This window comes from Elgaria multicarinata, chromosome 1, assembly GCF_023053635.1.
Source record: "Elgaria multicarinata webbii isolate HBS135686 ecotype San Diego chromosome 1, rElgMul1.1.pri, whole genome shotgun sequence".
Classification (NCBI taxonomy): domain Eukaryota; kingdom Metazoa; phylum Chordata; class Lepidosauria; order Squamata; family Anguidae; genus Elgaria; species Elgaria multicarinata.
This window is the reverse complement of record NC_086171.1, coordinates 100372237-100399236: the sequence shown is the minus strand read 5'-3', so window position 1 is coordinate 100399236 and position 27000 is coordinate 100372237. Positions and strand designations below refer to the sequence as shown.

The 27000-nt window shown below is 43.9% G+C and overlaps 1 protein-coding gene across 2 annotated transcripts in view; it reads left to right on the top strand.

Moving 5' to 3' along the window:
• ATF6 (activating transcription factor 6) overlaps positions 1-27000 on the top strand; it is a 129216-nt gene that overhangs the window by 36384 nt on the left and 65832 nt on the right. Inside the window, exons 11-14 of one of the 2 annotated variants that reach the window (XM_063133794.1) lie at positions 1575-1688; positions 3606-3708; positions 3976-4040; positions 7345-7456. In XM_063133794.1, coding sequence (XP_062989864.1) covers positions 1575-1688; positions 3606-3708; positions 3976-4040; positions 7345-7456 — 394 coding nt within the window. Of the gene's footprint in view, positions 1-1574; positions 1689-3605; positions 3709-3975; positions 4041-7341; positions 7457-27000 lie in introns of both variants that reach the window. The other variant, XM_063133786.1, reaches the window with a different exon arrangement.

Genomic DNA, 27000 nt, shown 5'->3' with positions numbered 1-27000 from the left:
TTCCTACAGATTGGGGGGAAAGGATTTCTCCCACGGCTTGACTTTTAAACATCAAGCCGTGGGAGAAATCCTTTCCCCCGATCTGTGGGATAAAGCTTCCTTGGAGGTGGGGAGGTGTGGGGCACCAGTGGAAAGACCCCTTCGGGTGTCCCCCACCCCCAGCATGAAGAGGGATCCAGCGTTTTATTTTTGCGCAAATGGGCTTATAAGGAACAATTATATGTATAAAACCTCGATTTTCCGGATGGGGAAGCTTCATAGAGTACTAAGGGATCGCTGTGTAGATTACTCCTATAGGGATTCCTTGGCACTCTATGAAGCTTCCCCATCTGGAAAATTGGGGGCCGGGGGTGAAAACGACCACCCTGCCAAGGACTGTGGGAGCCAACAGTCTCTTGCAGGGGGGTGTCATCCATCACCACCCCGATTTGCCATTTTGTTGTTGTTGTTCTTGTTCTTATAAGCCCATTTGCACAAATGGACTTATAAAAATAATAATTTAAAAAGCGGGAAATGATGGTGGGGGGCAAAAACCCTCCTTACCGAGGACTTAGGCCCCCCCACGGTCCTTGACAAGGGGGTCGTTTTCACTCCCCAAATCTTCCACTTTTTAAATTGCTTTTGAATACCATTCCCCCATGTGCGTAAGTGGGAAGCCCCGTTTATGCACATGGGGAAAATTACAGGGATGTGCTGGCAAGGTCCCCAGTCCCATTTTTGCACTAAAACGAGACTGGGAATATATTAAAAGAAGGGGACCTGGCAAGGGAAGTAAGGGCAGTGACTTGGGCCCTGGCAAATGGCACTGGTACCCTGCTGGGCAAGAGTGTCAGGGGCTTCTGCTGCTCTTGCCTCGCAACTCTGTAGGAATGGGAAATAGTCAGTGGTACCCAACACCATAACCAGTGGTGCTTCGAATAGTCAACTCTGCTCAGCATTGGTTATTTGCGTTGACTATTTTGGCCAGTAACCCACTGTGGTGTGAAAAAGTCCCGACAGATGACACAATAACCAACCATTGACTATTTAAGCAACCGTTGACTATCATGGATTCCTGCATTGAGCAGGGAGTTGGACTCGATGGCCTTGTAGGCCCCTTCCAACTCTGCTGTTCTATGATGCTATGTCATCTGAACCCAGTTAGTGGGTAATGTTATGCAAAATTAAACAACTTTTCCGAATACACTTTTTAAAAGTTTGATTACACAATTTGGGTTATTTAGACACATTTGGGCTGTTTGTGATGTGGTATGCACCCATTTTTCATCACAAATTATTGTTCCCACATGAACTTTTTAGCTGTTTGCTTCCTCTGCTCCAGGGTAGCTGCCATCTACTCTATCCCTTTGGTGCAATGACAGTTTAGCTGCAACTATTTGCTTTTCTCCCAGGACATGTGCAGGGGTGGGCCAGTGAATCACCTTGAGCAGCCATTGTGTTTATAAACACTTGTCTTCTAGGCTTTTTATAAATCCTGTTGCACCTGTGGAATCTCAAGCCAAGGCATCTTTCATTTCCACAAAACGTAGCAGCAGGCTTGTGGTGGTAAAGCATGTATTTCCCCTCACTTCTAGGTTGACGCATTCTGTTTCGGATAACAAAGCACTGATGGTTGTTACCGAGGAGCCAATCATATACATTTCTCCCCCACCTTGCCAGCCATTGATCAACCGGACAGAGTCACTCAGGTAAGCTGCCTTCTTCTTGGGGGTGGGAGCATTTAAGTGCCTGACAAGCCCAGGAACTTGGTGGCCAGTGGCTGTGCAGCATTTCCCCAAGTGCCCAAGACCTGGAGCTTTTCATTTGCAAGTCTGCTTCCTACTATTTAAATAAATTATTTTTACGTTGTTTCTATATTACAGTATTCAAAGAGACATACAGAATAATTTGAAAAGAATTGTTGCCACCTTGAGCAACATTTCTGGCAGAAAGACGGGAATTTAATAAAGAAGGTAACAGTAAAAAGGCAGCAGAATAAGTGTTCTAAAACTTCAGAAAGAGCGAATATTAAAAGTGAAAATAAAACAGTACTAAGAAACAGAATTAAAACCCCTTAGAACCATTAAAAATCTCATTAAAAATCTGAACAAACAGATTTTAACTTGTCTCCTAAATGATACGAATGGACCAACTCTTTATTCATTGGGAAGGACATTCCATAAATGGACATTCTACCTTTGAAAAAACCCTGGAGAGGATCCTCTGACATAGATCTTTAACTCTGGGCAGGTTCTTTTAGACTACAACCAAGTTTTTAGCTTGGCCTTCTCTGACATAGACAGGAGATCAGGCAACACAGCAAAGACAATATTTGGACGTTCCCTGGATGATTTTGCCTAGCTTGCTTTTATGGTGCCAGAGTTCAAGTTGGAGTTGTTTAGAATGAGGATGAAATTCTCCCTTCACTCTTTCTCCATCTTCAGAATTGTGAGTGGCCAATTCCATCCCATAAAGAAGTGGACGAAGCAATGTGCAATAGTGTTATGCACCAGGGATCTCTAGCTGGAATTCCTGACTACTTGTTTCACTGGGACACAGATCCTCAGCAGGCCAAACAGAGAGCTAGTATTTGGACCAGAATCTCTGACCTAAATCATCTTTCTAGCATTACGTTTCAATCAGTGCTATTCAGGTGTGGTACCTGATGCTGTTCAAGGTTAGAATAAGATCATGTCTTGCACAAGCCCCTTTTAAAAACCTTACAGTGGATGCTGGTCCAGTTCTCGTGCCAGAAAGTCTCATAGCTATCATGGGAGCTTCAGTTCATCCAGAGGCAACAGAGACGGCCCATTACCTTGTGCAAGATCTAGCCAGAGGGCACTTACAGCCTCCCTTTCTCCAACCCTTCCAGAGAGGAGGTTCACGTGAAAGCCCTTCCACCTGTTCCCTTGGTCTGTGTCTTGTGAAAATACTGATTACTTTTGGAAAGATTTCAGCTGGCACTCTGAAGATGGATGGCACTGAAGCCCCGATGGCAGTGCAGTGCAAATGATGTACTGGAGATCCAGAGCTCCAGCCCCACCACCCCTGCTCTTGCTCTTTTTGCACTGTGTGTGTGTGTGAGTGTTGCGGGGTTGGGGGGTTGAGAATATTTACATGGCCCACAGTGGCCTTATAATATTACTCTGAGCCATCCAGTTCCCAAAGGCCTCCCAATGTGAAAAAGCATGGAGTACCTCTGTTACTGAGCATGCAACTTTTTCCGTTTGCTGAATTACTCATAAAATAACTGTGGTCAGCAAAGCCAACTGCACTGGAGTTTTGCAGGTCATTAATGATTTCCATCAGAGTTTTGGAATGAACAAAGCTAAGCTGTGTCCTTGCACATTCTTTCTCAAGGTTCCCTTAGGAAATTTCTCAAGGTTCCTTTTTTGATGGGGAAATCCTGGAGTTCCAATATCTAAGTTTGATGTAGATGTAGTTGGGAATTCTTCAGACTTGAGATATGGGTGTGAATCAAAGGTTAATCTAACATTTCATTTTCAAAGTTGATTTTTTCTTAATTTACAAGACCTTTGTGGTTGCGTTTGAATGGGTTCCCCACCCCCACCCCCAGCTTATTTAGGGTTTTCAAGAAAAGGGTGATTTTAATTTTTTGTTTACAGGTTGAGTCATGAGCTGCGAGGATGGGTTCATAGACATGAAGCTGAAAGGACAAGATCAAGGAGGATGTCAAACAATCACCAGCCAAAAGCTCAGGTGGTCCAGGTAGGTTTATGCTGCTGCTTGTTGCCTTGTGCAAGAAAGTGAACTGTGGTGGCCAATGGAGGTGTGCTGGAGGTTGGGAAGGCAAAAAGGACGCTGGATCCTTGGGGCCAGGGGCTAGGCTGGGACTAGACCAGAAGAACGTGCGGAGTGGATTGGGCTGTGGGGACTCCAGTTGCCTCAGGTGGTATTGGGGTACAACTCTGGCCCACTATGTGTATGCGTGCCCTCCCTTTGTGACATCACATTTCTCTCCCTCTCTCTTTCAAGAACCCTTCAGGACAAAAGGCAAATTCTGAGCTGATGGCCCTTCCCTACACAGATAACAGTGTTGGGTGAGTAAAGATGGGATCTTCTCATCAATATAATATTATGGTTACATTAACCTTCAAAACTCTCCCATTGGATGCAAGTCCAACAGCTTCCCTAGAGTGGTGCCCTGCAGATGTCTTGGACTACAACTCCCAGCTTTCCTGACCATTGTCCATGCTGGCTGGAGTAGTGTTAGTCCAAAACATCTGGAGGCACCAGGTGGGGGAAAGGCTGGCCCTAGACATTTGGTCTCTCCTACCTTGGTAAACCTAGAGCACCCCCATCCTGTGAAGAGCCTTTTCAGCCTGAGATGGTATCTGCTTAGCTGTCTTGCTGAAAGAACTCTTGCCAGCTAGATTGGCAGTTCCCTCCTAACTTGGCTTTTATCCATTGTCTTCTCCGTTGTCAGCCAGAGCGTTGAGAATTCTGCTTCTAACAGGGGCCAGACATGTCTCTTGGAAGGCCACAGACAGGGCTTCAGGGTAACAGCTCCCCTCTTGCCTGGCTCTGGCATTTGGCATTCCGAGGTACACAGAGGTTCTATTTAGCTGTCATGGCTAATAGCAGTTGGTTGGTCTGTCACTCATGAATTTGCGTAAATTATCTCCTATTTACAGTCTTCTTAAGATGATGGCCATCACCTTCTCTTGTAGCAGTGAATTTAAGTTCAGTATGTTTTGTGTGTAGCAATTTCTTTGGCAGTTGGTTCACAATAGACAGATCAATCTCATTTGTTGACACTGAGTTGTAACATTAGGACAGCGGAGGGAGAAAAGTCTATCCATTCTCTCCATACCATCCATAATTTTATGAACCTCTGTAATGTCTCCTGTTACGTGTCCCAAACCCTTCCTTCAAACGGAACGTGCTTCAATATATGTATTTGTTTTTGTGCCTTTAACAACTTGTTCCTCAGATTTTTTTTGTCTCCTCAACATGCATTTGTTGTGTCAGTTTGTGCTTGTGCTCTCCTCCCTCATTTGAGCAAACTTTTTCAAGGAAGAGAAGTCTCGACTAAAGTAGGCTGGTCTTGCCTCTTATGGCTTCTTTGGCACTGTAAAACCAGCTTTACCATCTCTAGAATTCATTTGTATCTTTTCTAATCTGTGGTACACATCTTATTCGAGCCCCTTTAAGGCTTTTAAATAACCTCCAACCTTCCTGAAGAGATTTTACCACCACCCCTTTAACATCCTTTTCAGTAATTCCCTCAATGTTTGAGAAATGTTGGACTTCCTAGGCAATTTTCCACTCACATATTTTAATTTGATAGTGCCATCATCACTGTTCCCAGGTGGTTCAGCAACAATTACACCTTTAAGCGGATTGCAGGCAGTACTTGTTCAATCAAGGGGCTGAAGCTCTCTGGGTAGTTCACAAAGCAAAATTGACAACCATAACATTCAATAACAGAGTAAAACAATTTAAAAATCTTACATTTATAACAGAATAAAACCAAAATAAAAACCAGAGTAAAATCAACAGTAGTGCAAATATGCATTAATTCCATTTTTAAAACTGAAGGACTAAAAAGCTTGGAAAAATAAAAATGTCCACATTTGGTGCTGAAAGGGCAACAGCTGTCTGTCATGACCTGCAAGAACATTTAGAATCATAGAATAGCAGAGTTGGAAGGGGCCTGTAAGGCCATCGAGTCCAACCCCCTGCTCAATGGTAGAATCCACCCTAAAGCATCCCTGACAGATGGTTGTCCAGCTGCCTCTTGAATGCCTCTAGTGTGGGAGAGCCCACAACCTCCCTACGTAACTGATTCCATTGTTGTACTGCTCTAACAGTCAGGAAATGCAATCCTATGCATGTTTAGAGTGCAATCCTATGCATGTTTAGACAGAGAAAGGCTTACAACTGCCAACATTCCCCAGCCAGCCATGCATAGGATTGCACCTTTGCCCACTCAGTGTGAGGATTACTGAGGTCCTCTGTTTTCACTCTTTTCTTTTCTTTTTGGCTAGCTTGGTAAACTGAGATGGAGAAAAATCAGCACGAGGGCTTTGATCCAGTGTGTTGAGATAGATCCTTTTTTTTAGATGTATCCCACCAGCATATCCTTTAAAAAAAAAGCCTGGTATTTCTGCTTGCAATGGGTCTGTTACTGAGTTTGTTTTTCTGAAGTATTCTAATTCAGTGCTTTCTGACATATAGAGCAACGCAATCACTAGTATGACTTATTCAGTACTTTCTGTAGATTTTATATCCAGGAATTACTCTGTCCCAATGGTTATCATAAAATCGACCAGGTTTCTGATATGTCTACTGTATCTATAATACCTTTTATTTACTCCTACTAAAGGTATATGATACTCTTGCTTTTTTTCCCTAGTGCACCAACATGGCTGCTTGCAATTTTTGTCCACTAGATCTATGTTCTTCTTTAATACCAGGCTCTGTAACATGCCCATATTGGCTATGAGAGTTCAGACATGAGCCTACATACACCTGTCTGTTTAATTCCTCTTTTCTGTGTTTTTTTGTATGTGACCTTTTTCTGTAATTATAGGATTGGTTCTCCATTGTCTCTGAATGCATATAACATTTAGACCATCCTCACCAGAAGGCAGGAAAGAGCAGCTTGCAGCCCTCCGCCTGATTTCAGAAGCCCTCTGCATGTGATCAGTTCGGACTTCTGGCAAGAGCAGCCTGTCCCTTCCCTGGCAGCCTGCTAGACCAAAAGGAAGAGGGAGAGAGAAAAAAGAGTGGCAGAAAGCAAGAAGGGGCTCCAGCCCTGCCCAGTGCTATCATGTAGCCCCCAACAGATTGCTCAGAAGGGACTGCAGCCCTAAACAGGAAAAAAAGGGTAGCCCACCCTTGCACTAAGGTCTGAGCTATCCTGAACTAGCTCTTTCCCCAACAATTAGTTTAAAAACTGCTCCGCAGCCTTCTTGATGTTTAGCACGAGCAAGCTGGTTCTGAGTTGGGATTCATTGTGGAGCCAGTTTCTCTTTTGCACAAGCTCAGCTTTCTGCCTTTCCAAACTGGCTGAGACTTGGTTCCCACAGCCCTGGGGGAAAAAAGCCTTTCTGAATTTGATTGTTGTCTACACACTTCACCAGAATTCCACGTTCTTCTCTACAACTGTGAGGGCTTGCATCTTTCTGATCTTGTAACAGCAACAAAAAAGTAGAAATCTTGTGATATGAATACTGGAGACTGGTCTTGCATAGTGAAATCACAGATGCAGCTAAGCACACTGTCCAGATACTGATATTTGGAAAATGCTGAGCTGTTGGTTGCTGAGTTTAGTCTCTTAAATCTGGTGTCTTACACATGCCAGTTCTTCTTGGTTCCAACATGTCTTCTCATCAGCAGGAACTCAGGGAGTGAACTACAAGTTTATTATGCTTCACCACAGAATTACCAAGATTTCTTCGAAGCACTTCACAGAAGGGGAGATACATTCTACGTGGTGTCATTTCGTAGGGTAAGCATGTGTTGTTATTTATTTATTTCTATAGTGTCCAATAGCCAACACTGGGTGATTTAGTGTTCAATCCATTGCAAAAATGGACTGTACTTCCATTTTTAAAACTTTCTGCTCCCAAAAAATCTTGAATTCTTTTTTGAGGATGTCTAAAATTGCCCTAACACCTTCACAAAAGTACAGTTCCTGTGATTCCTTGGAAAAAAATTGTCAGGGGAACCATGATGCTGAAATTATATTGTAGGCTTGTTCTGACAACACTGTGCTTTGGCTTAAGAGGAAGACAATACTTATTTCTCCTTATGGCGTGTTCACAATTAATTGTTCTCACAAGGGAGAAGAGAACTGCTGTCCTTTGTAGGGACAAGGAGACAAGAGAGCATAAATCACCACAGCCAGGCTCATACCTGTAATAAAGAAGCATATGTATATATATATGTATATATATATGTATGTGTATATATATATATATATATATATATTTAATACTATTTTTATTGATTTTCAAGTAAGGACAAATAATATACACACACAGAGTAAAAGAAAACACTCAACAACAATATAAATGTTCCCACAGCACCACTATAAAAAAGCATGGGTGTTCATTCCTTCAATAAGCACTTGGTACAGAAAAAGATGCAGGTTAAGTTAGAACCTCTGACCCAAAAGGATTCCTGAGTCATTGGGGGTCTAGGTTCGCCAGGATTCACATTAATAAATGTGAAAAAGTCCAACCAGTTTTCCACAAATGTGTCTGATGGTATTTCCCCTCTTGCTAACCTGCTATGTTGTGTCAATTTATCATTTAAAGCTAGTTTCCAAATCTTATCAAACCAGCGTTGATGGTTAAAAGGTCTGTCGCTTTTCCAGAATTGGGCAATTTCCCACCTGGCTGCAACCAGCAAATGGGTGACCAAGGCTTTGGGAATAATGTTTCTATTGGCATTCCTAAAAATAGAAAGTAGAGCCAGTGCTGGGTCAGTTTCTACTTCAGCATGAATAATGTTTGTAATGGTTTGGAAAACCCTTGACCAAAAAGTTTTGACCTGTTGACATTCCCACCAAAGATGAATATAAGTGCCAGGAACTGAGCAACCACGCCAACAGAGCGGGGATATATTACCACTAATATGGTGCAGTCTAACAGGGGTGATATACCACCTGTGAGTGATTTTCAGAGTGAGCTCTTTAACTTTTGCTGATATTGTTTTATAGGGTGCTGATTGCCACAAGCTTTTCCATTCACCTTCAGTGAAACTGATGCACAGATCATGTTCCCAAATCATTTTTAACCCTCCCTTATCTAGGAATTGACAATTCAACATCATGTGATATATATCAGAAGCTCCCCCTTTAACCTTTCTAGAATAAGTCAGGCAAGCTTTCTCAAATATAGTAAGCGAGCGTGGAATGTTATGGAATCGATATAGAGCATTTGCAAAAGAGACTATTTGCAGTTTTTGGAGCCAGGTACAAGGGAGTGGGCTCAGTTTTGCCTCTAATTGTTGCATTGATATGATTTTTCCTTGTATAAAGAGATCACGAATATGGAAAAAACCTTTTTCTTCCCAACCTGCAAATTGTCTGTAATTAAATTGATCTCTGAATCGGGGGTGGTCTAAAATCGGGGTTACAGGGGAAGGGGATGGTGCAAACCATTTTGCCCACTTTGCCCATACCTTTAAATTTGCTTTCAAAAACGGGTTATTAATTGTTTGAATATGTTTTTTCAGTGTTGGAAGGAATGGGATCGCCCTGATCGTAGGGATGCAGGGGGCGCTTTCAATTGACACCCACGGGATTGCTGTCTCATTTCTAATTATTTTGAGTAGTTGCCTCAATTGAAAAGCATCATGGTACAGCCTAAGATTTGGGACACCAAACCCCCCTAATTTAGTTGGTCGGAATAGTGTCGCCTGATTGACCCGGATGCGTTTGCCCCCTCCACTGAATGTGGATAGAGCTTGTTGCCAACGTTTGAACTCATTTCCAGGAATCTCTACTGGCAGGGTATGAAATAAAAAAGACAGTTTAGGCAACAAAGTCATTTTCAGGGCTGCATTCCTCCCTAGCCAAGATAATTTAAGTTTCTTCCACAGTGTCATATCTTTTCTTAGCGCATTCCATAAAGGATCAAAATTGCGTATACGCAGTTGTTTGATTTCCTTAGTGATCTGAATGCCTAAGTATTTTAAACTGCCAAATCTTAAAGTGACTTTGAAAATTCGTTGAATATTTTTCTGTTCAGCCAAAGGGATATTAACACAGAGCAAATCAGATTTGTCATAATTGACCTCCAGACCAGCAACTTCCTTGAAGGTATCCAGATGTGTGCGAAGAGCAGGAAGAGCAACCTTAGGTTCTGTTAACATAAGCAATATATCATCAGCAAAAACGTTGATGCAATGATGTCTCCCATTTATTCTAGGCCCTGATATAGCTGGGTCTGCCCGAATTGAGGTTGCTAGGGCTTCTATTGCAATGGCAAAGATAAGTGGGGAGAGTGGGCAGCCCTGACGTGTGCCTCTAGTTATTTGAAACCTTTTTGATTCCCAAGAGTTAACACATACTGTTGCCTTAGCATCAGAGTACAATTGCTTCAATACCTTAAGAAATTGATTACCAAACGCCATTTTATGAAATAAGCGGAAAATAAAAGGCCATTCCAAGCGGTCAAATGCCTTGAAAACATCAAGAGAAAACAGTGCCAAAGGAGACTTTTGGCTTTCGCTGTGGTGAATTAAGTATCCTGCGCACTGAATCTGCTAAGTGTCGACCTGGCATAAAACCTGTTTGATCTTCATCTACATATTCTGTTATAAACTGGTTCAGACGATGAGCAAGCAAGGATGTGAAGAGTTTAGCATCCTGATTAAGAAGTGCTATTGGGCGATAAGAGTTCACTAGGTGGGGATCTCGTCCTGGCTTAGGAATGGTTATCAAGCGCGTGTGTTTCCAGGATTCTGGAATCTCCCCACCTTCTAAAATAAAATAAAATAATCTCACTAAATAGGGAGTAAGGGTGACTTTAAAAGCTTTATAAAATTCCCCCCCAAGACCATCTATGCCTGGTGATTTCCCATTTTTTAAACGTTTTATGGTCTCTTCTATCTCCTCAGCTCTTATGGGACTATTAAGAAGAGTTCTATGTTCTACTTTTAATTTAGGGATAATCAGCCTGTCTAAGAATGCGTCTATCTTGGTCACATCAGGGCTGTCTGTAGTATATAATTTTTGGTAGAAATTTTCAAATGCCTTACAAATTTCCTCATTCTTATAAAGAAGGTCCCCCTGAGGTGACTTGATATGTGAGACCCGAGATTTAGCCATTTTTCTGCGTAAGGCTTTGGCTAAAAGCCTAGCGCTTTTGTTGCCAAATTCGTGATAATAACGATTAAGAAATGCCAAGGATCTATGTACAGTACGTGTGTCTAAAGCAATAAGTTCGCCACGTTTGCCCATTAGTTGTCTGTATGTCCTTTGACTGCCGGTGCGTTTATGAAGCGCTTCGAGATGAGAAATGTCGTACAGTAGCCTGGTGCGTGCTGCCTCTCTCTTCTTCTTTATCTGTGAAGCCTCTTTGATGCACGATCCTCGAAGAACCGCTTTCATAGAATCCCATAAGATATCAGTTGAGATTTCTGGCAGGTCATTGAATTGGAAGTATTCAGAGAGATCTTTTTGCAGTTGTTCTCGAACTAATTGTTTAGTTAAAAGATGAGGGTCCAAGCGCCAGAAATAAGAGTTGGTGCGATCTTCTGAAAGTGTCAAGTCAATCCAAATTGGGGCATGATCTGACATTGTGATGTTGCCTATGTCAGCTGTAGTCACTTTGTCCTTTAAGGGCTCAGATAAGAGGAGGAGATCTATACGGGAGTAGGAGCGATGTCTTGCAGAAAAACAGGAAAAGTCTCTATCCTGCGGATGTAGAACTCTCCAAATATCACACAAGCCCTGTTCCTGAAGAAGGTCCATGAGAAAAGTTGAGGATTGGGGTCGACCAGACTTAGCCTTAGAGCGATCCATCTCATCATTGGGTACAGTGTTGAAGTCACCTCCAAGGATTACCTGACCCTTTTTAAAAGTGTCTAGGGTAGAAAACATCCCCTGAAGGAATGAGCATTGATTAACATTAGGGGCGTAGATAGATCCAATTGTGAGTTGCTCAGAGCCCAAGAGTCCCGAAATGAAAATGTAACGGCCTTGTGTATCACAGCATGTGTCCAAGATCTGAAATGGGCATTGGTTAGCCACAATTATGGCTACTCCTCTTGATTTGGAAGAACCAGGGGAGCATACGTAGTGTTGAATCCATCTGGCCTTAATTTTGTTTTTCAATTGAGATTTCTGATGGGTCTCTTGTAGCAGAACGATGTTGAGTCGCTCTTTCCTGAGCAGCAGTTCCACTTTGGCACGTTTTATTATGGAACCCAGGCCCTTTACATTAAATGATAGAATTTTCAGTTTGTTAGCCATCAGAGTCCAGAAAAAACAAAGTTATTGGTAAGTAGTGCTTAGATGATAAGAACCACTGCATAGAAAGCAAAGTAGAGGATATAGGACACCCAGTGAAAGCATGCGCGTGGAGGGAACTACCATGTTGAACAACGTTAATAGAACAAAACAACATAACAAACAAGCGCCCCCGACTGGCTGAGGTCTGAACAAGCGAGACCCCCACGAAGTCACTAGAAGTGATCGTCACCTGTGGGCGTTTCCAGGGGGCAGCAGGAGGGGAAATAATTCTAAACATCTGATATGAAAATCATAAAGTTCTTTTGAACCGTGGGCATTGCTGAAAGCCCACATAGATGGGGTTACAGGTATTCAAGGAACGCCTGTTAAATATGTGTGTAGGAGGTGCAGTGTAGGGGATTGGGTGAAAGCCAAGCCTCCCTAGTAAGCCGTACAAGTCAATGAGTATCCATATTCAATCTGGGTGAGGGGAGCGACTGTGGTCTGGAGAACCATCTGCCCTTGTTAGACGTCGTTGAATTCCAGCCCTTCTATTGTGCCCTCGAGCAGTTGACCAATCTGGAGAGTGGCCACGTGAGCCCATGGGGGTGTCACCTGTAGCAAAGTCTGGAGGATCCAAGTGCAGGCTTTTCAATAAGGCAATCGCCTGGGTTCCAGATGAGGCTGTGTAGAAACGACCATCTTGCTGAACCACTAGTTTAAAGGGGAAGCCCCACCGGTAACGAATGTTGGCCATACGGAGAACATCTGTGAAAGGTTTAAAACGCTTACAACGTGTTAGGGTGTCTGGGCATAAGTCCTGATAAATCTGGAGATCTACGCCCTCATATTTGATTGTACGGAGATTGTGCAAAGCTTTGTATATTTGCTCTTTCTTTGTATACCGTTCAAAGCATATAATAATGTCTCTCGGGGGACCGCCATTGTTGTTTGCCCTTCCCAAGGATCGATGTGCCCTCTCTATGTCTTCTCCTGAAATCTGGGTTCCTAAGTTTAAGCCAGAAAGCCAGGTTGTTATGAACTTGATCATGTCTCCCCTCTCTTCTTTTTCTGGGATCTCCCGTACCCTAAAATTTTGACGTCTTCTGTGATCTTGATGTTCCTCCAGCTGAATGTGCAAATCTCTCACTGCATCTGTCATTTTCTTAATTTGGGATTGTGATTTCATTCCCATTTCCAGGGCTGTATTTGCAGATACGGCCGTTTCAGCTTGTTTGTTGGCTAATTCTTTTACTGTGACTTCTAGCGCTTTAAAGGCTACAGTCCAGCTTTCTGTTAAATTATGTTTTAATTGCTTGATATATTGAAGGAGATCATGATTGCTAACAGTCTCCTCTAATTCCCTGCTATTTTTTCCGGCCTTAGGCTTTGTTGCTGCCGTTGCGGCCTTCTCAGTTTTATCTGCACTGTCAAATAGGCAGTCAGTGTCAAGGCCTCTGAGAATTGTTTTTTTTTTGCAGCTTCTCTCCTTGGCTACAGTCTCTGTTGCATCCCCTCACTATTCCCCCCACTTTTAAGAAAAAACTAGTGCTTAAAGCCAGTTTCCAAATGCTTACTGTGCCCACGGTTCAGAGCAGCAAGAGATTAGGCCTCCATCTTGAGCAAAGCCAAGCCACGCCCCCCAAAGAAGCATATATTTGAAATACAAATTTTCTGAAACACAAATTGGTCCCTGCTATCCTATCCATCCAGAAATTTGTAAAGCCCTTTATGGACCTTCTTTCTCCATTAGTAGTTTCTAATGAATAGCTCAGTCTTAGGATGGATGAGCACGGGAATATTAACTCCATTTTTTGCCAGATCCGGAGTTCTTCAAGATGCATATAGGCTTACTTCAATGAGGGTCATTCACTTACCATGAGGATTAATTGTCAGGGCTCATGGCCTGGAGGGAGGGGGAAGCTATAGAAGTATAGCTTCCAAATCGCGTGAGGTACTGGTTCCTCTCTATTCGGCCCTAGTTAGGCCTCATCTAGAGTATTGCATCCAGTTCTGGGCTCCACAATTCAAGAAGGACGCAGACAAGCTGGAGCATGTTCAAAGTTGTAAACTGCCCAGAGAGCTTCGGCTGTGGGGCGGTATATAAATGTAATAAAATAAATAAATAAAGGAGGGCAGCCAGGATGATCAGGGGTCTGGAAACAAAGCCCTATGAAGAGAGACTGAAACAACTGGCAAGCTTAGCCTGGGGAAGAGAAGATGGAGGTGAGACATGAGAGCACTCTTCGAATACTTAAAAGGTTGTCACACAGAGGAGGGCCAGGATCTCTTCTCGATCCTCCCCGAGTGCAGGACACGGAATAATGGGCTCAAGTTACAGGAAGCCAGATTCCAGCTGGACATCAGGAAAAACTTCCTGACTGTTAAAGCAGTACGACAATGGAATCAGTTACCTAGGGAGGTTGTGGGCTCTCCCACACTAGAGGCCTTCAAGAGGCAGCTGGACAACCATCTGTCAGGGATGCTTTAGGGTGGATTCCTGCATTGAGCACGGGGTTGGACATGATGGCCTTGTAGGCCCCTTCCAACTCTGCTATTCTATGATTCTATGACAAGCAGGTGGAAGTTCAGGAAATCAAGAGGAGATCAGTCTATAAGCAGCTCATTGTGCACCTCAACCATGTGTTGCCAAGACTGAAGAATCAGACTGGACTTTATGGGTCCAGAGGGGGGGACCCTGTTGGCTGACCTATAAAGCTACAATACCACCACTCTCCAGCTGTCTGCAGTTGTGGTGCTGCAGCCCATTGGAACTATGGCCATCAGTTCCCTCTGCTGGGAAGCTTCCCTGATGGGGTAGGGAGTAATTATACAGCCAGAGGCTCTGGCACCTCATAGCAAGGTTCTGTAAAAATGATCAGAGCTTGACTTTTACAAGAAGGAACAGCAGTGGATCCCCCCTTCCCCTCGAAATCATTTTCAAGAATAGAACACTGGTTCCATTTTATGCACACACACACACACTCTCACACACACTTTGGCTTCTCCCGCTTTCCGTATTGGGAATCATCAGCTAAATCTTTAGCAATATTTTAGAGCGATTGACGCTTCTAAAAGATTTCTGTTCTGTTCCTCTAGACAGATACAAATGCCTTTGAAGAAATCAAAAAGAGTGTGCTTACCGGTACACCGAAGTGCGTAAGAGTTAATTAAGTCGCATTAAAGTTGCATTGTGTGGTTATTCCATTTCCTGTCAGCAGATGGAGCAGTTGTTTAACTTTGCTTTAAGGCAGTGACTTTCAAACACTTCAAGTTCAAGTGACACTCATGGCTTCAATTGGTCTTCTGGGGAATCTGCATATTGCAAAGCATTCTGGGGAACATTCTAGGATGCTCACCATTGCCCCACATGGATGCACTTTCTATTATTATTATTAATTTATATAGCACCAACAATGTACTTGGTGCTGTACAAAATATACAAATAAAACAGCGATACCCTGCCTAGCGGCTTACAACCTAAAATCACATTAGAACATATGAAGAAATTGTATGTTGCAGTGAATTATACGTTGCGTTATTGAACTTCTTGCTGAGGCACCCCTGGTAAGTGTGTACCTTGCAATGTTCCTCTGATGATTAAACATGAGATGTTCATTTGCTGCTGCTGCTGCTGCTGCTGCTGCTGCTGCTCCTCCTCCTCCTCCTCCTCCTCCTCCTCCTCTTCTTCTTCTTCTTCTTCTTCTTCTTCTTCTTCTTCTTCTTCTTCTGTCAGTTTCTATCCCACCTATATACAGAATGCCCTAGGCAGCAAAAACAACTTGCTGTCTTCTCTTAAGGCTTTGGGAATTAATGTGACCTGGTTGCTGACTGAAGGAAGCTTAGTTGGCTTCTTGAAATGAAATTTATTGTTTGAGAGAGGGCCTAAATGCCACTGCACAATATACTCCTCAGTTATGAACCTATCCTGTTAAGCACAAAGATACTCTACACTTCCCCAGGGCACAGTTTGAATACCATGACTTTAAGGGATGCTTTAATGAAAGGAACATCAATCTCACTTTCACAGTGCCTTCTAGTAGAATTCAGAAATGTGTGTGGATGTATGTTTTGATGAGAAGGCCATTAAACTGGGCTTGTCCTAGTCAAACTCCACTTGTGTCTGCCAACATTATTGCATCGACAGTGTGATGCATGGGTAAAACAAGGAAATACATTTGTAATAGGCAGGGAAATAGGCAGGGAATAGCACAGGGACCAATCCAGCAGTATGAAGCAGAGCGTAGAGGATACTGAAAAAATGAGTGGCAGTGTGTGAAGTCATGGATCTCCTTCTGATGTTATCTACTTCCAGGAACTTCAGATTTCCCCCCTTCTGAAATCTTCCTTACAAAAACAATCCAGGAAAAAGCTGTAGTCCTTTGTCAAAATGTCCGTATAGTTCAGATAAAAAGGGATTATTTCCTCCAAAGTTATACTCTGGTTTTGTAACAAAAAAGATTGGGATATTATTAATGGTAATCCATGTATGAAGAGTATTTTTTTGGTCTTGGCAATTGCTTAAGAAAAAAGCTGAGTCCTGGTCTTTCTCCACTGACAGCAATTTACCACTATGGGGGGTTTGAACAAAGGCATTTGGAGGAATAAGCAGTTTGGGGAGCAGCAAGGTAAAATTCAACTTCAGTGTGTTTTTTATAGGTCAGGATCAGACCTTACAGTGATTTGGTGAGAGCTGTGGAACAACAACTCTCTCTTTCAATTTTTTGAAATTAAATGTATTGAAAACTAGGCCAGAATGAGTACAAACTAAGTTTGACCTTCAACCAGGTTAAAGGACCGATAAGCCTAAGTAAGAACATAAGAAGCGCCCTGATGCTGGATCAGGCCAAGGGTCCATCTAGTCCAGCACTCTGTTCACACAGTGGCCAACCAGCCATCGGCCAGGGATCAACAAGCAGGACACGGGTGCAACAGCACCCTCCTGCCCATGTTCCCCAGCAACTGGTGTACATTGGTTTCCTGCCTCTGCCACTGGAGTTAGCATATAACCATCAAGATTAGTAGCCATTGACAGCCTGCTCCCCCAGGAATTTATCTAATCCCCTTTTAAAGCCATCTAAATTGGTGGCCATCAATCACTACATCTTGTGGTAGTGAATTCCATAGTTTAACTATGCGCTGTATGAAGAAGTAGTTACTTTATCAGTCCTAAATCTCCCACTAAACTAGCTTCATGGGATGATCCTGGGTTCTAGTACTTGGGGAGAAGGGAAAAACAGCCCCCTATCCACATTCTCCACACCATGCATAATACTGTACGCCTCTATCATGTCTCCCATTAGCCTCCGTTTTTCTAAGCTAAACAATCCCAACTGTTGCAACCTCTCATAGGGGAGATGCACCAGCCCCTTGATCATTTTAGTTGCCCTTTTCTGCACCTCTTCCAGCTCTATTTTATTTATTTATTTATTTATTACATTTTTATACTGCCCAATAGCCAAAGCTCTCTGGGCGGTTCACAATATCTCTTTTGAAGTATGGTGACTAGAACTGTATACTGTATTCCAAGTATGGTTGCACCATAGATTTGTATTAAGGCAGTATGATATTGGCAGTTTAATTCTCAATTCCTTTTCTAACTATGCCTAATATGGAGTTTGCCTTTTCTACAGTGGCTGCACTCTGGGTTGACATTTTCATGGAGCTGTCCACCACAACCCCAAGATCTCTTTCTTGGTTGGCCATCGGTAGCTCAGATCCCATCAGATTATACTTGAAGTTGGGGGTTTTTTGCTCCCATCTTCAGTTGGTGAAGACTTTCACACTGTGGCTATCAGTTCCCTCTCAAAATGGAATAATGACTAGGTGAAAGATGTTCCAGAGGAAGTGTAGGCTTGTGTTTTAAAAGTGGTGTCACAGGTACACATATACCTAAAAAAAATGTATAAAATCCTTTTTAGAAGATATTAGACACTTTAAGGACTCAGCAGGAAATATCCCAGAATGGATGATCAGTGCTGGAGATGTGGCTTTAACAGATTGTTTGTATTTTTTTTAGTCTTGTCTCAAGATTGAGAAATTTTGGAGATCAATCTTGGTGGAGATTAAGAATGTTATGGGATATGAGCTCCCTTGGTATCTGTTAATAGTTTTGTTTGGTTATTCATTTATTAGCCTCAGCACATCTGTTTATAACTAAAAAGTGGGAAAAGATCAACCCTTCCTCAGTTGATGAATGGTATTTGAAAGTTTGGGAAACGTCTATATGGTTAATTATTTAGTGAGGGTTAGAGAGGGGAGGCCGCAAACAGATCAGTTTATCAAAAGATGGAGTTTGTTCATGTTATAATGTATTGCAATGATAAGGTTCTTCTTCGTGGTCTCTGTGCATCTCACATTATGGGCTCTGCGCCTGCGCAGGGCCAGCTTCAGAAACTTCACTAGCTGAAAATCTTTTTTGGGCGGGAACCCCTCCCCCACCGTCCACTGAGCATGCTCAGGGGTTCCCGCCCTAACTCCTCAGTTCTCTTCAACCGCCTGTGGGTCAACAGCTTGTTGGAGACTTCTCGTTGGGTATTTATACCTCAGCTGAAAAATCTGTCGCTTTTTCCTTCTTTCTCTTACCTCTCCAGTTTTCTATCCTTTTCTATATATTTAGATTTAAAAAAAATTAGTTAGTTAGTTGTTGGTGCTTATGGCACATCAAGGCCTTTTTAAAAAGTGTTCTAATTGTGGACAGAAAATATCGCAAATGGATGGACATTCTCTCTGTTTACCCTGCCTGGGGGAAGCACACGTGGTGGAATCCTGTGCTTTTTGTTTAAAATTCTCGAGGCAAGCGAGAAAAAACCGCTCAGATTGCCTTCGGGCGATTCTCTGGGAAAAGGCTTTGGAGGCAGTAGATAAACCGAGACCGGCTCAAACCTCTACATCTCCTAACAAAATGGAGACTATGCCCCAACCTCCTCCTGTTCAAAGTGAAGCCTTAGTGGTTTCCCCCTCCTCCTCTCACTCTGCTTCTTCAAAAGCGGCAAAGAAGATATCTAAGAGAGTGAGAGAGCACAGTGGGGCAGAAGAACCCCAAAAGAAAAAGAGCAAATTGAAGACAAAAAATGGAAAGAAAAAGTTGGCCAATCCGCCTTCATCGGTACCGAAGAGCCTGGTACCGAGAACTTCGATACCGAGGCAACCTACGGTACCTAGGAGCCCGATATCGAGGCTTTCTTTACAAAAGTCCCCTCCGCTACCGATGAGCCCGATACTGAGGCTTTCGATACCAAGGGCATTCTCGATACCGAGACAGACTACGCCATCTTCACTGCCGGTACTGACCCTTCCATCTCAGTCCGAGCAGGTTGCGGATTCCCCGGTACCATCCCCCTTTCGGATCATCACGATACCGGTGGAGGAATCAAACGTAAGAGCATCCATCTCAGAGGGAGAAATTAGAGGTTCCTCGTTGGACAATACCATTGCAGATCGGGGTCCTTCTTCCCCTCGATACCAACAAGAACCGCATCCGTCAGTCAGTACTGACCAATATCTCCCTACGGAAGCATCCGCGACCGTTCACTGACTTCAATCTATTCTGGCCGGCAGCATTCTGCTTATGGTGAACGCTCTCGCTCTCCACCTAGAAGGCGGATTGGCAACCTCCACAATACCCCCCGTATTATTATGAGGACTGGAGATACAGACGAGAACAGGATTATTACTACTATTACGCTCAAGAGCGCCCACACGCTTTCTACCCGCCTTTTCGCCAACCTCCGTCGGAAGCGATCTCTCGTCCCCCACCTCCAGAGGAGGTCACATCTATGCCACCTCCACCTCAACCATCGCTACCATCTCAACCATCGCTACCGAAGCGTGCAGCGCAACCGATACAAACGGCAGCACCGACCATATCGGTACCGACCCAGACACTGCAGCCTTTGTCCACATCGGGGGGGACAGGAAACAGGCTGGATGCTTAGAGGAGGACTACCAATCTGATTCCTCACAAGAGGCATCACCAGTACCATCCATCCCCTCACCGGACGACCTAGTAGCTACCTCAGACGTAGTATCTCCTTCAGAAGACTTAGCACACCTTGCTGACCAAGTGCAGAGAATGGCAAGGTCTTTGGGGATTGAGATGTCTCAACCACTAGAAAAGTTGAACAACCCAGTCTATGACGATGTTTACTGCGAATCATCTACTCCAGCAGCCATCCCATATTTACCCGTATTGTTAAGAATCACTCAGCAATCCTGGAAGCTGCCCTCCTCTATGCCACCAACGTCTGGGAGGCTAGAGAACCTGTATAAAATACAGGAGAAGACAGCCCCTTTTCTCTTTACTCATCCAAAGCCTAATTCTATCATCGTGGAAGCCTCCCAAGGGCGAACACAAAGAAGACATAATGCATCTATAGATAACGGAGGGTGCATATTGGATGGCTTGGGTAGAAGAATATATTCTTCTACAGCTCTATCCTTAAGGGTTCATAATTACCAAGCCACTATGGCAAAATACCAACTTTTCCTATGGGAGAAAATGGCATCCTTGTCCGGTTACCTCCCGGATGATCAAAGGGAACTAGCCAACGTTTTTTATACTGAGACTATGAGATTATCCCGACAGGAGTTAAACACAGCACACCATGCAACTGACTGTGCTTCGAAAGCTATGGTTGCCTCCATTGCATTAAGGAGGCATGCATGGTTAAGGTCCGCGGGATTGTCCCAAGAGGCACGCACTCGTATAGAGGACTTACCTTTTGACGGCGAAGGCCTATTCCATTGCTCCACCGATGAGTCAATGGAAAATATCCAGAAGGCTAAAAATACAGCCAAGAAAATGGGAATCGGACAACAGCAACCGCAAAGACCTTTCCATCCAAGACGCTGGCTCAGAACACAACAACAACAATTTCTGCCCAGACAACAACAACCACAAGACCGTACCCCTCTGTATCAACCCCAAGGGCAATACAAGAGGCAGCAATTCACTGGTCGCTTTAACAGAGTAAGGGCAAACCAGATGGAGCTCAGAGACGTCGTCTTTGACTGCCCCACAATCTCAACTTCTTCACCACAATTCGGAGAAATTCTTGCCCCTTATTACCACACATGGACCACCATTACCACCGATGTGTGGGTCCTAAACATTGTCTCCCGGGGCTACAAAATAGAGTTTACTACCCTCCCTCCACTCGGAACCGCAAGGTTCTCACCACCTACAGACGCTCTATTACAAGAGACCAAGTCTCTATTAAAGAAGGGCGCCATAGAGAGACTACCAACAAACACCCTAAGACTCGGGTTCTACTCCCGTTATTTTATGTTTCCGAAACGGGATGGGGGTCTACGACCTATTTTGGATCTCAGAGAGCTAAACAAGTTCATCAAGCCCAAAAAATTCTGGATGTACTCTTTAGCAACCATTTTACCATTCCTCTCCCAAGGGGATTGGTTTACAGCAATCGACCTCAAGGACGCATACTTTCATGTCTTGATCCACAGCGATCACCGCCACTTCCTTCGGTTCGTCATAGGGGAAGACATTTTCCAATTCAAAGTGCTCCCTTTCTGTCTTTCTACTGCTCCCCAAGTTTTCACCAAGTGCATGGCACCGGTGTGCGCTTTTCTCAGAACTCGAGGGGTAGAGATTTACCCCTATTTAGACAATTGGCTGATAGTGGCAAATACAAAACAGGAAGCCACCCACAACACTCATCTTACTATCAACCTCCTCAACAAATTAGGTCTATATATCAACAAAGAAAAATTGACCTTCCAACCTACCCAAAGAATAAAATTCCTCGGAGCAATTCTGGACTCAACCCGCTCCAGGACTTTACTTCCAGAGGAAGGAGCCACTGCACTAACGGCACTCACACTCAAACTCTACCGCTCAAAGAGTGTATCTGCCTTCCAAGTCCAAAGATTACTTGGATTCATGGCAGCAACGGTGAGTGTCGTACCGTGGGCGCGCCTCCACATGAGGCCTCTGCAGTTGTGGCTCCTACGGGAGTACGACAACACAATGGACGCTCATCAAGTCAAACTGTCACTTCCTACAGATGTGAAGGCGACCCTCCTCTGGTGGGCGGATATGCCCAACATCATGCAGGGGTTGGACTTCAAACCTCCGCTTCCATCCAAGCGTCTGATGACAGATGCATCATTATCGGGCTGGGGAGCCCACTGCGAAGAGCTTACCATACAAGGACGCTGGAGTCATGTCGACAGACAAAGACACATAAACGTTCTAGAATTAATGGCCATTCAGAAGGCACTACATGCCTTCCAACAGACTTTGTCAGGGCATGCGATTCAGATCCATACAGACAACATGGCAGCTGTTTGGCATATCAACAAACAAGGTGGAACATGGTCGATGGACCTGATTTCCCTGACCTTGGACATTTGGCACTGGGCAATCACCCATGACATGACCTTATTGGCCATTCATATCGCAGGCCAGGACGATATATTGGCAGACGAGCTCAGCCTCACTTTTGTGGACACACACGAGTGGCAGATGGCGAGGTCTGTACTCACTATGATTTTTCAGACATGGGGACAGCCTTCAATAGACCTATTCGTGTCACCAGAGAACGCCATCTGCAGCCACTTCTGCACTTGGGCAGATCATGGACAAGCATCCCTAGGGGACGCCTTCGAAAGGATTTGGTGGGGGCAGCTGCTGTTCCTGTTTCCTCCAATACCCCTTCTTTCCAGGGTCATACTAAAGTTACGCAGGGACAATTCCAACGCCATACTAATAGTGCCATGGTGGCCAAGGCAACCGTGGTTCACACCGCTTCTCAAACTGTCCTTAGCGGAGTTCATCAAATTACCCCAATGCCACAATCTGATTTCCAAGGGGAAGGGACTCATTTTCCACCCGGATGTCAGATCACTGAACTTAACGGCATGGAGGATAAGACAGCGTTAGACTGCCAATCCTTGCCCACTGATGTGTGGAACATCATCCTAGCAGCTAGAAAACCAGCTACTAGGAAAGCATACGCCACTAAGTGGGAAGTATTCTCTTCCTTCGCCCTCAGCAGGAATGAGAATCCTTTTTCATCACTGATTGCCACCATTCTTACCTTCCTTTTTTCCTTGTTTAAGAAGGGACTCAAGTTTTCATCACTTAGAGTATACCTGGCAGCAATCTCTGCTTCGCATCAATGGGTTCAGGGCTGTTCAGTTTTCACCCACCCGTTAATAAAACGATTTATGAAGGGTATGAAGAATACCATCCCACCAATTCGCTCCTTTGTTCCCCAATGGAGCCTCTCCGTGGTGCTTAAAGCGTTGTCTGCCAAGCCTTTTGAACCACTAGCAATGACAGATTTTCGATTGCTAACTTTTAAGGTAGCATTCCTTGTTGCCATTACATCTGCTAGACGTGCATCAGAACTGGCAGCACTTTGTATAGACTCACCTTATACTGTCTTCCATGCTGACAAGGTGGTCCTTAGACCGGACCCAGCCTTCCTTCCGAAGGTTGTCTCTTCGTTTCATCTTGGACAAGATATCACATTGCCAAGTTTTTTCCCCTCGCCGACATCTCCTCTTGAGTCCGCTCTACATACACTGGACGTTAGACGTGCCCTCGCCTTCTATCAGTCCAGAACTGCTACTCTCTGGAGATCCCAAAGACTTTTTGTTTGTTACGGGGGCAAACAAAAAGGCCTTCAAGCATCTCCGCAGAGAATATCTGCTTGGGTCGTTCAGACTATTAAATTAGCCTATGAACTTGCTGGCCTCCCGTTGGAGGGTAGAGTGCATTCCAACTCCACGAGAGGAGTGGCCACTTCTACGGCATTTGAGAGAGGAATCGCTTTACCAGACCTTTGCAAGGCGGCCACCTGGTCAACACCTTTAACCTTCGCCAGTCACTATCGCCTGGACATCAGAGCGCGTAGAGACTGTGCTTTTGGGCGTGCCGTCTTATCGGCAATCCATTGAATTTTCATCCATCACCTGACACCACCCACCTCCGGTAAGTCAGCTTGTTATTCGCCCATATGTGTGATGCACAGAGACCACGAAGAAGAAAGACAGGTTGCTTACCTGTAACTGTAGTTCTTCGAGTGGTCATCTGTGCAGTCACACAACCCTCCCACCGTCCCCACTATGGTGTCATTCTTGATTACCTGGTGGTTTACCTCAGTGAGACTGTTTAGGCGGTTTCAGGAACTGAGGAGATAGGGCGGGAACCCCTGAGCATGCTCAGTGGACGGTGGGGGAGGGGTTCCCACCCAAAAAAGATTTTCAGCTAGTGAAGTTTCCGGAGCTGGCCCCGCGCAGGCGCAGAGCCCATATGTGTGACTGCACAGGTGACCACTCGAAGAACTACAGTTACAGGTAAGCAACCTGTCTTTTCAAGATGTGCTTCAGCCATACACATTGTTAGGACTAATGTGATTGTTTTTCTCTTTCCCTTTTTGGTAAACTTAATTAAGGATGGATGTTGTGAAATACTGAAGTCCTGTTTAGGCGGCCTAAGCCCAAATAGGCTAAGCACGCGAGGAGAGTCTCCGCTTCAGACTGTCGCCCTCCGCAAATACAGGGCGACGAAACATGATGAAGGAGAGCGCTGGGGCTGCAATGTTCCCTCACCTCACATGTTTAGCCAATTCGGGTTTAGTATGCCTGAATAGGCTTGACTTATTTTTATTTTGTAAATTTGTAAACTTTTAAAATTTAACGGCTTTAAAAATAGATGCAGTGATTGATTTTAGGTCCTAATCAGTCTTACCCAAGGGAGAATGTTTTCCTTGATCACAAATAACATATCAGTTATATTAAAAATTTCAGAGTGTGAAGCAAAACTCATCCACTGTATCCAGGCTACCCCAAATGTGCTTTTTTTCCTTGCATATTTGCCGCTCCCAAAGCTCCATGCCATCTAAGGATGCAATTCTATTATCTTACTTGGAAGAGAAGTGATCCTGTCCTCAGTGAGTTTTATTTCTAAGGAGACTTAGGCGTGATACTGGCAAGGCTGAGTGTTCTGGGATGGTGTATGGCATTCTCTTGCTGGCAGGTAATGTTATATGGTCCCTTATCTTCCATATTACTAAAAGCAGTTGCCATTGAGTGGAGCCAAACAAGTGTATTTATTTATATTTATTTATTTATTTGATTTAAGCATTTTTATGCCGCCATTCAGCCAAAAAAGGCTCAAAAAATTTCTTCCTGTCCAATTCATAATTTCTCTCTTGCTCACTAAACAGTTGGGGCTGCTTCCCCCCTCCCCTTTGCCAATGAAGAACAAGCAGCTCCAAGGCTGTGTGTTGTGTATCTGTTGTTTGCTGTCATAAACCTGAGCGGGCAAAGTCATTCCTTTCTTTGCACCACGTTCACAGGAGTAGTTGGCTAACCTGTCGGACTGTCCTAAAAGAAGCACAGATAGGGCCACAGTTTCTGGGGGGACAGGGCTGCAGACTCCTGGCCCCTTAGCAGTATTCCAGGCAGTTTCATATGTCCAGGGGCCCCTGGGTTCCTGAAACAGCAGGTCCATGCTGTATAGCAAACCACGTGAAACTGAGAGGACTTTCAAAAGCAAATTGTGATATTGCAATGCACTGAGGTCTGTTATTTTTAAAAAAGTCTCACTATTTGCTCCTTTCGATCCTAGCCTCAGGTTGCATTTTGTACCTGGAGTCTAAAAGTGTGAGCATGGGAGGATAGGTATTAGTGACAACTTTATTTGGGATTTTAATCTGTTATGGATTGACTGTGAAATCAAGAGATGATTTGTATTTGTGAATGAGCCATCAAAGGTGAATGAATGAATGAATAAGTTTATTACGGTATAGCAACCAGCACTCCAGTCAAACACCATACAATTTAACACATTACATTACATTACAGATGTAGAACGTGCATATATTATTATTGTCTCGCCTCTTTACGGCGTGAGATGGCTGCAGCACAAAATCTGGCCACTTTCACAGTAACTTGGGCATTCATGCCTGACAGAAGGTAATCTAAACAAAATTTGTCCGTTCTGCCCGGGAATTTTTTTATGCGTGGTGTTATTAAGGAAACTCTGAGGTCTTTATACAGATGGCAGTAAAGTAAAACATGGACTATTGTCTCAACATTGCCCGACCCACATGGACATTGCCGTTCGCTGTAGGGGATTTTTTAAAATCTGCCCTCCAGCAACGCTGAAGGTAAAACATTAAACCTGGCTAATATAAAAGCTCTTCTGAGCCTCGGAACGGTCAAGTTTATCAGGTACATGGCAAGTGCTGGAGGACCACTATTTTCCCTGAACCCCGGGTTTAGGCTAGCTCGACTCAGTTGATCTTGTAGGTCGATGTCTTGAATCCTTTGAGCAATATCCATTTTTGCTTTCTCGTATCCTAGGTTCAGGACCGCAGTCATGGAGTAGGGATTGCAACTTCCTATTCAAAGTATCTTTCCACCTTGAATTGAAAGTGTCCGTTAGAGTAAGCGGAGCTAAACCCACAGGGACAAACAGTAATTTTAACCAGAAATGAAATTTGTGTATCCATATACGGGCCTCTAATGAGATCTGGCCTGCCTCCAGCCTTACAATTGTATTTTGAAGGCAGGACGGGACCGCAAGTATTGCCCTCAGAAATTTAGTTTGTACAGCTTCCAGAGGGGCCAAATTTTCATAGACACAAATCTCTGAATCATACAGCATTTGAGCTAAAACCTTAGCAGCAAAGACTTGGAGAACAGAGGGAATATGCTGCCCACCTTTGTTGTAGAAAAAGGAGAGGAGTGCCTTAATGCTCCTCTGCACATTAGCGATGGCATTTTTAGATTGAACCCTCCACGTTCCTGATGAATGAAATATTATTCCCAGATATTTATACGAAGCCACCTGTTCGATTTGGTGTTCATTTAGTTGCCATTTATATTTTAGTCTTCTTCTGGAAAAAACTACAACCTTTGTTTTGTCATAATTGATCTGCAGTAGTTCACTTTCACAGTAACCTTTCAAGGCCCTCAGCAATCTCCTCAAACCTGATTTGGTCAATGACAACAGCACTGCATCGTCCGCATAGAGCAAAGGTCTATTTGAAATACTAGGTGGTTGTGCTCTTTGCTCCGCTAGACATTCTACCAGGGAATTAATGTAAAAA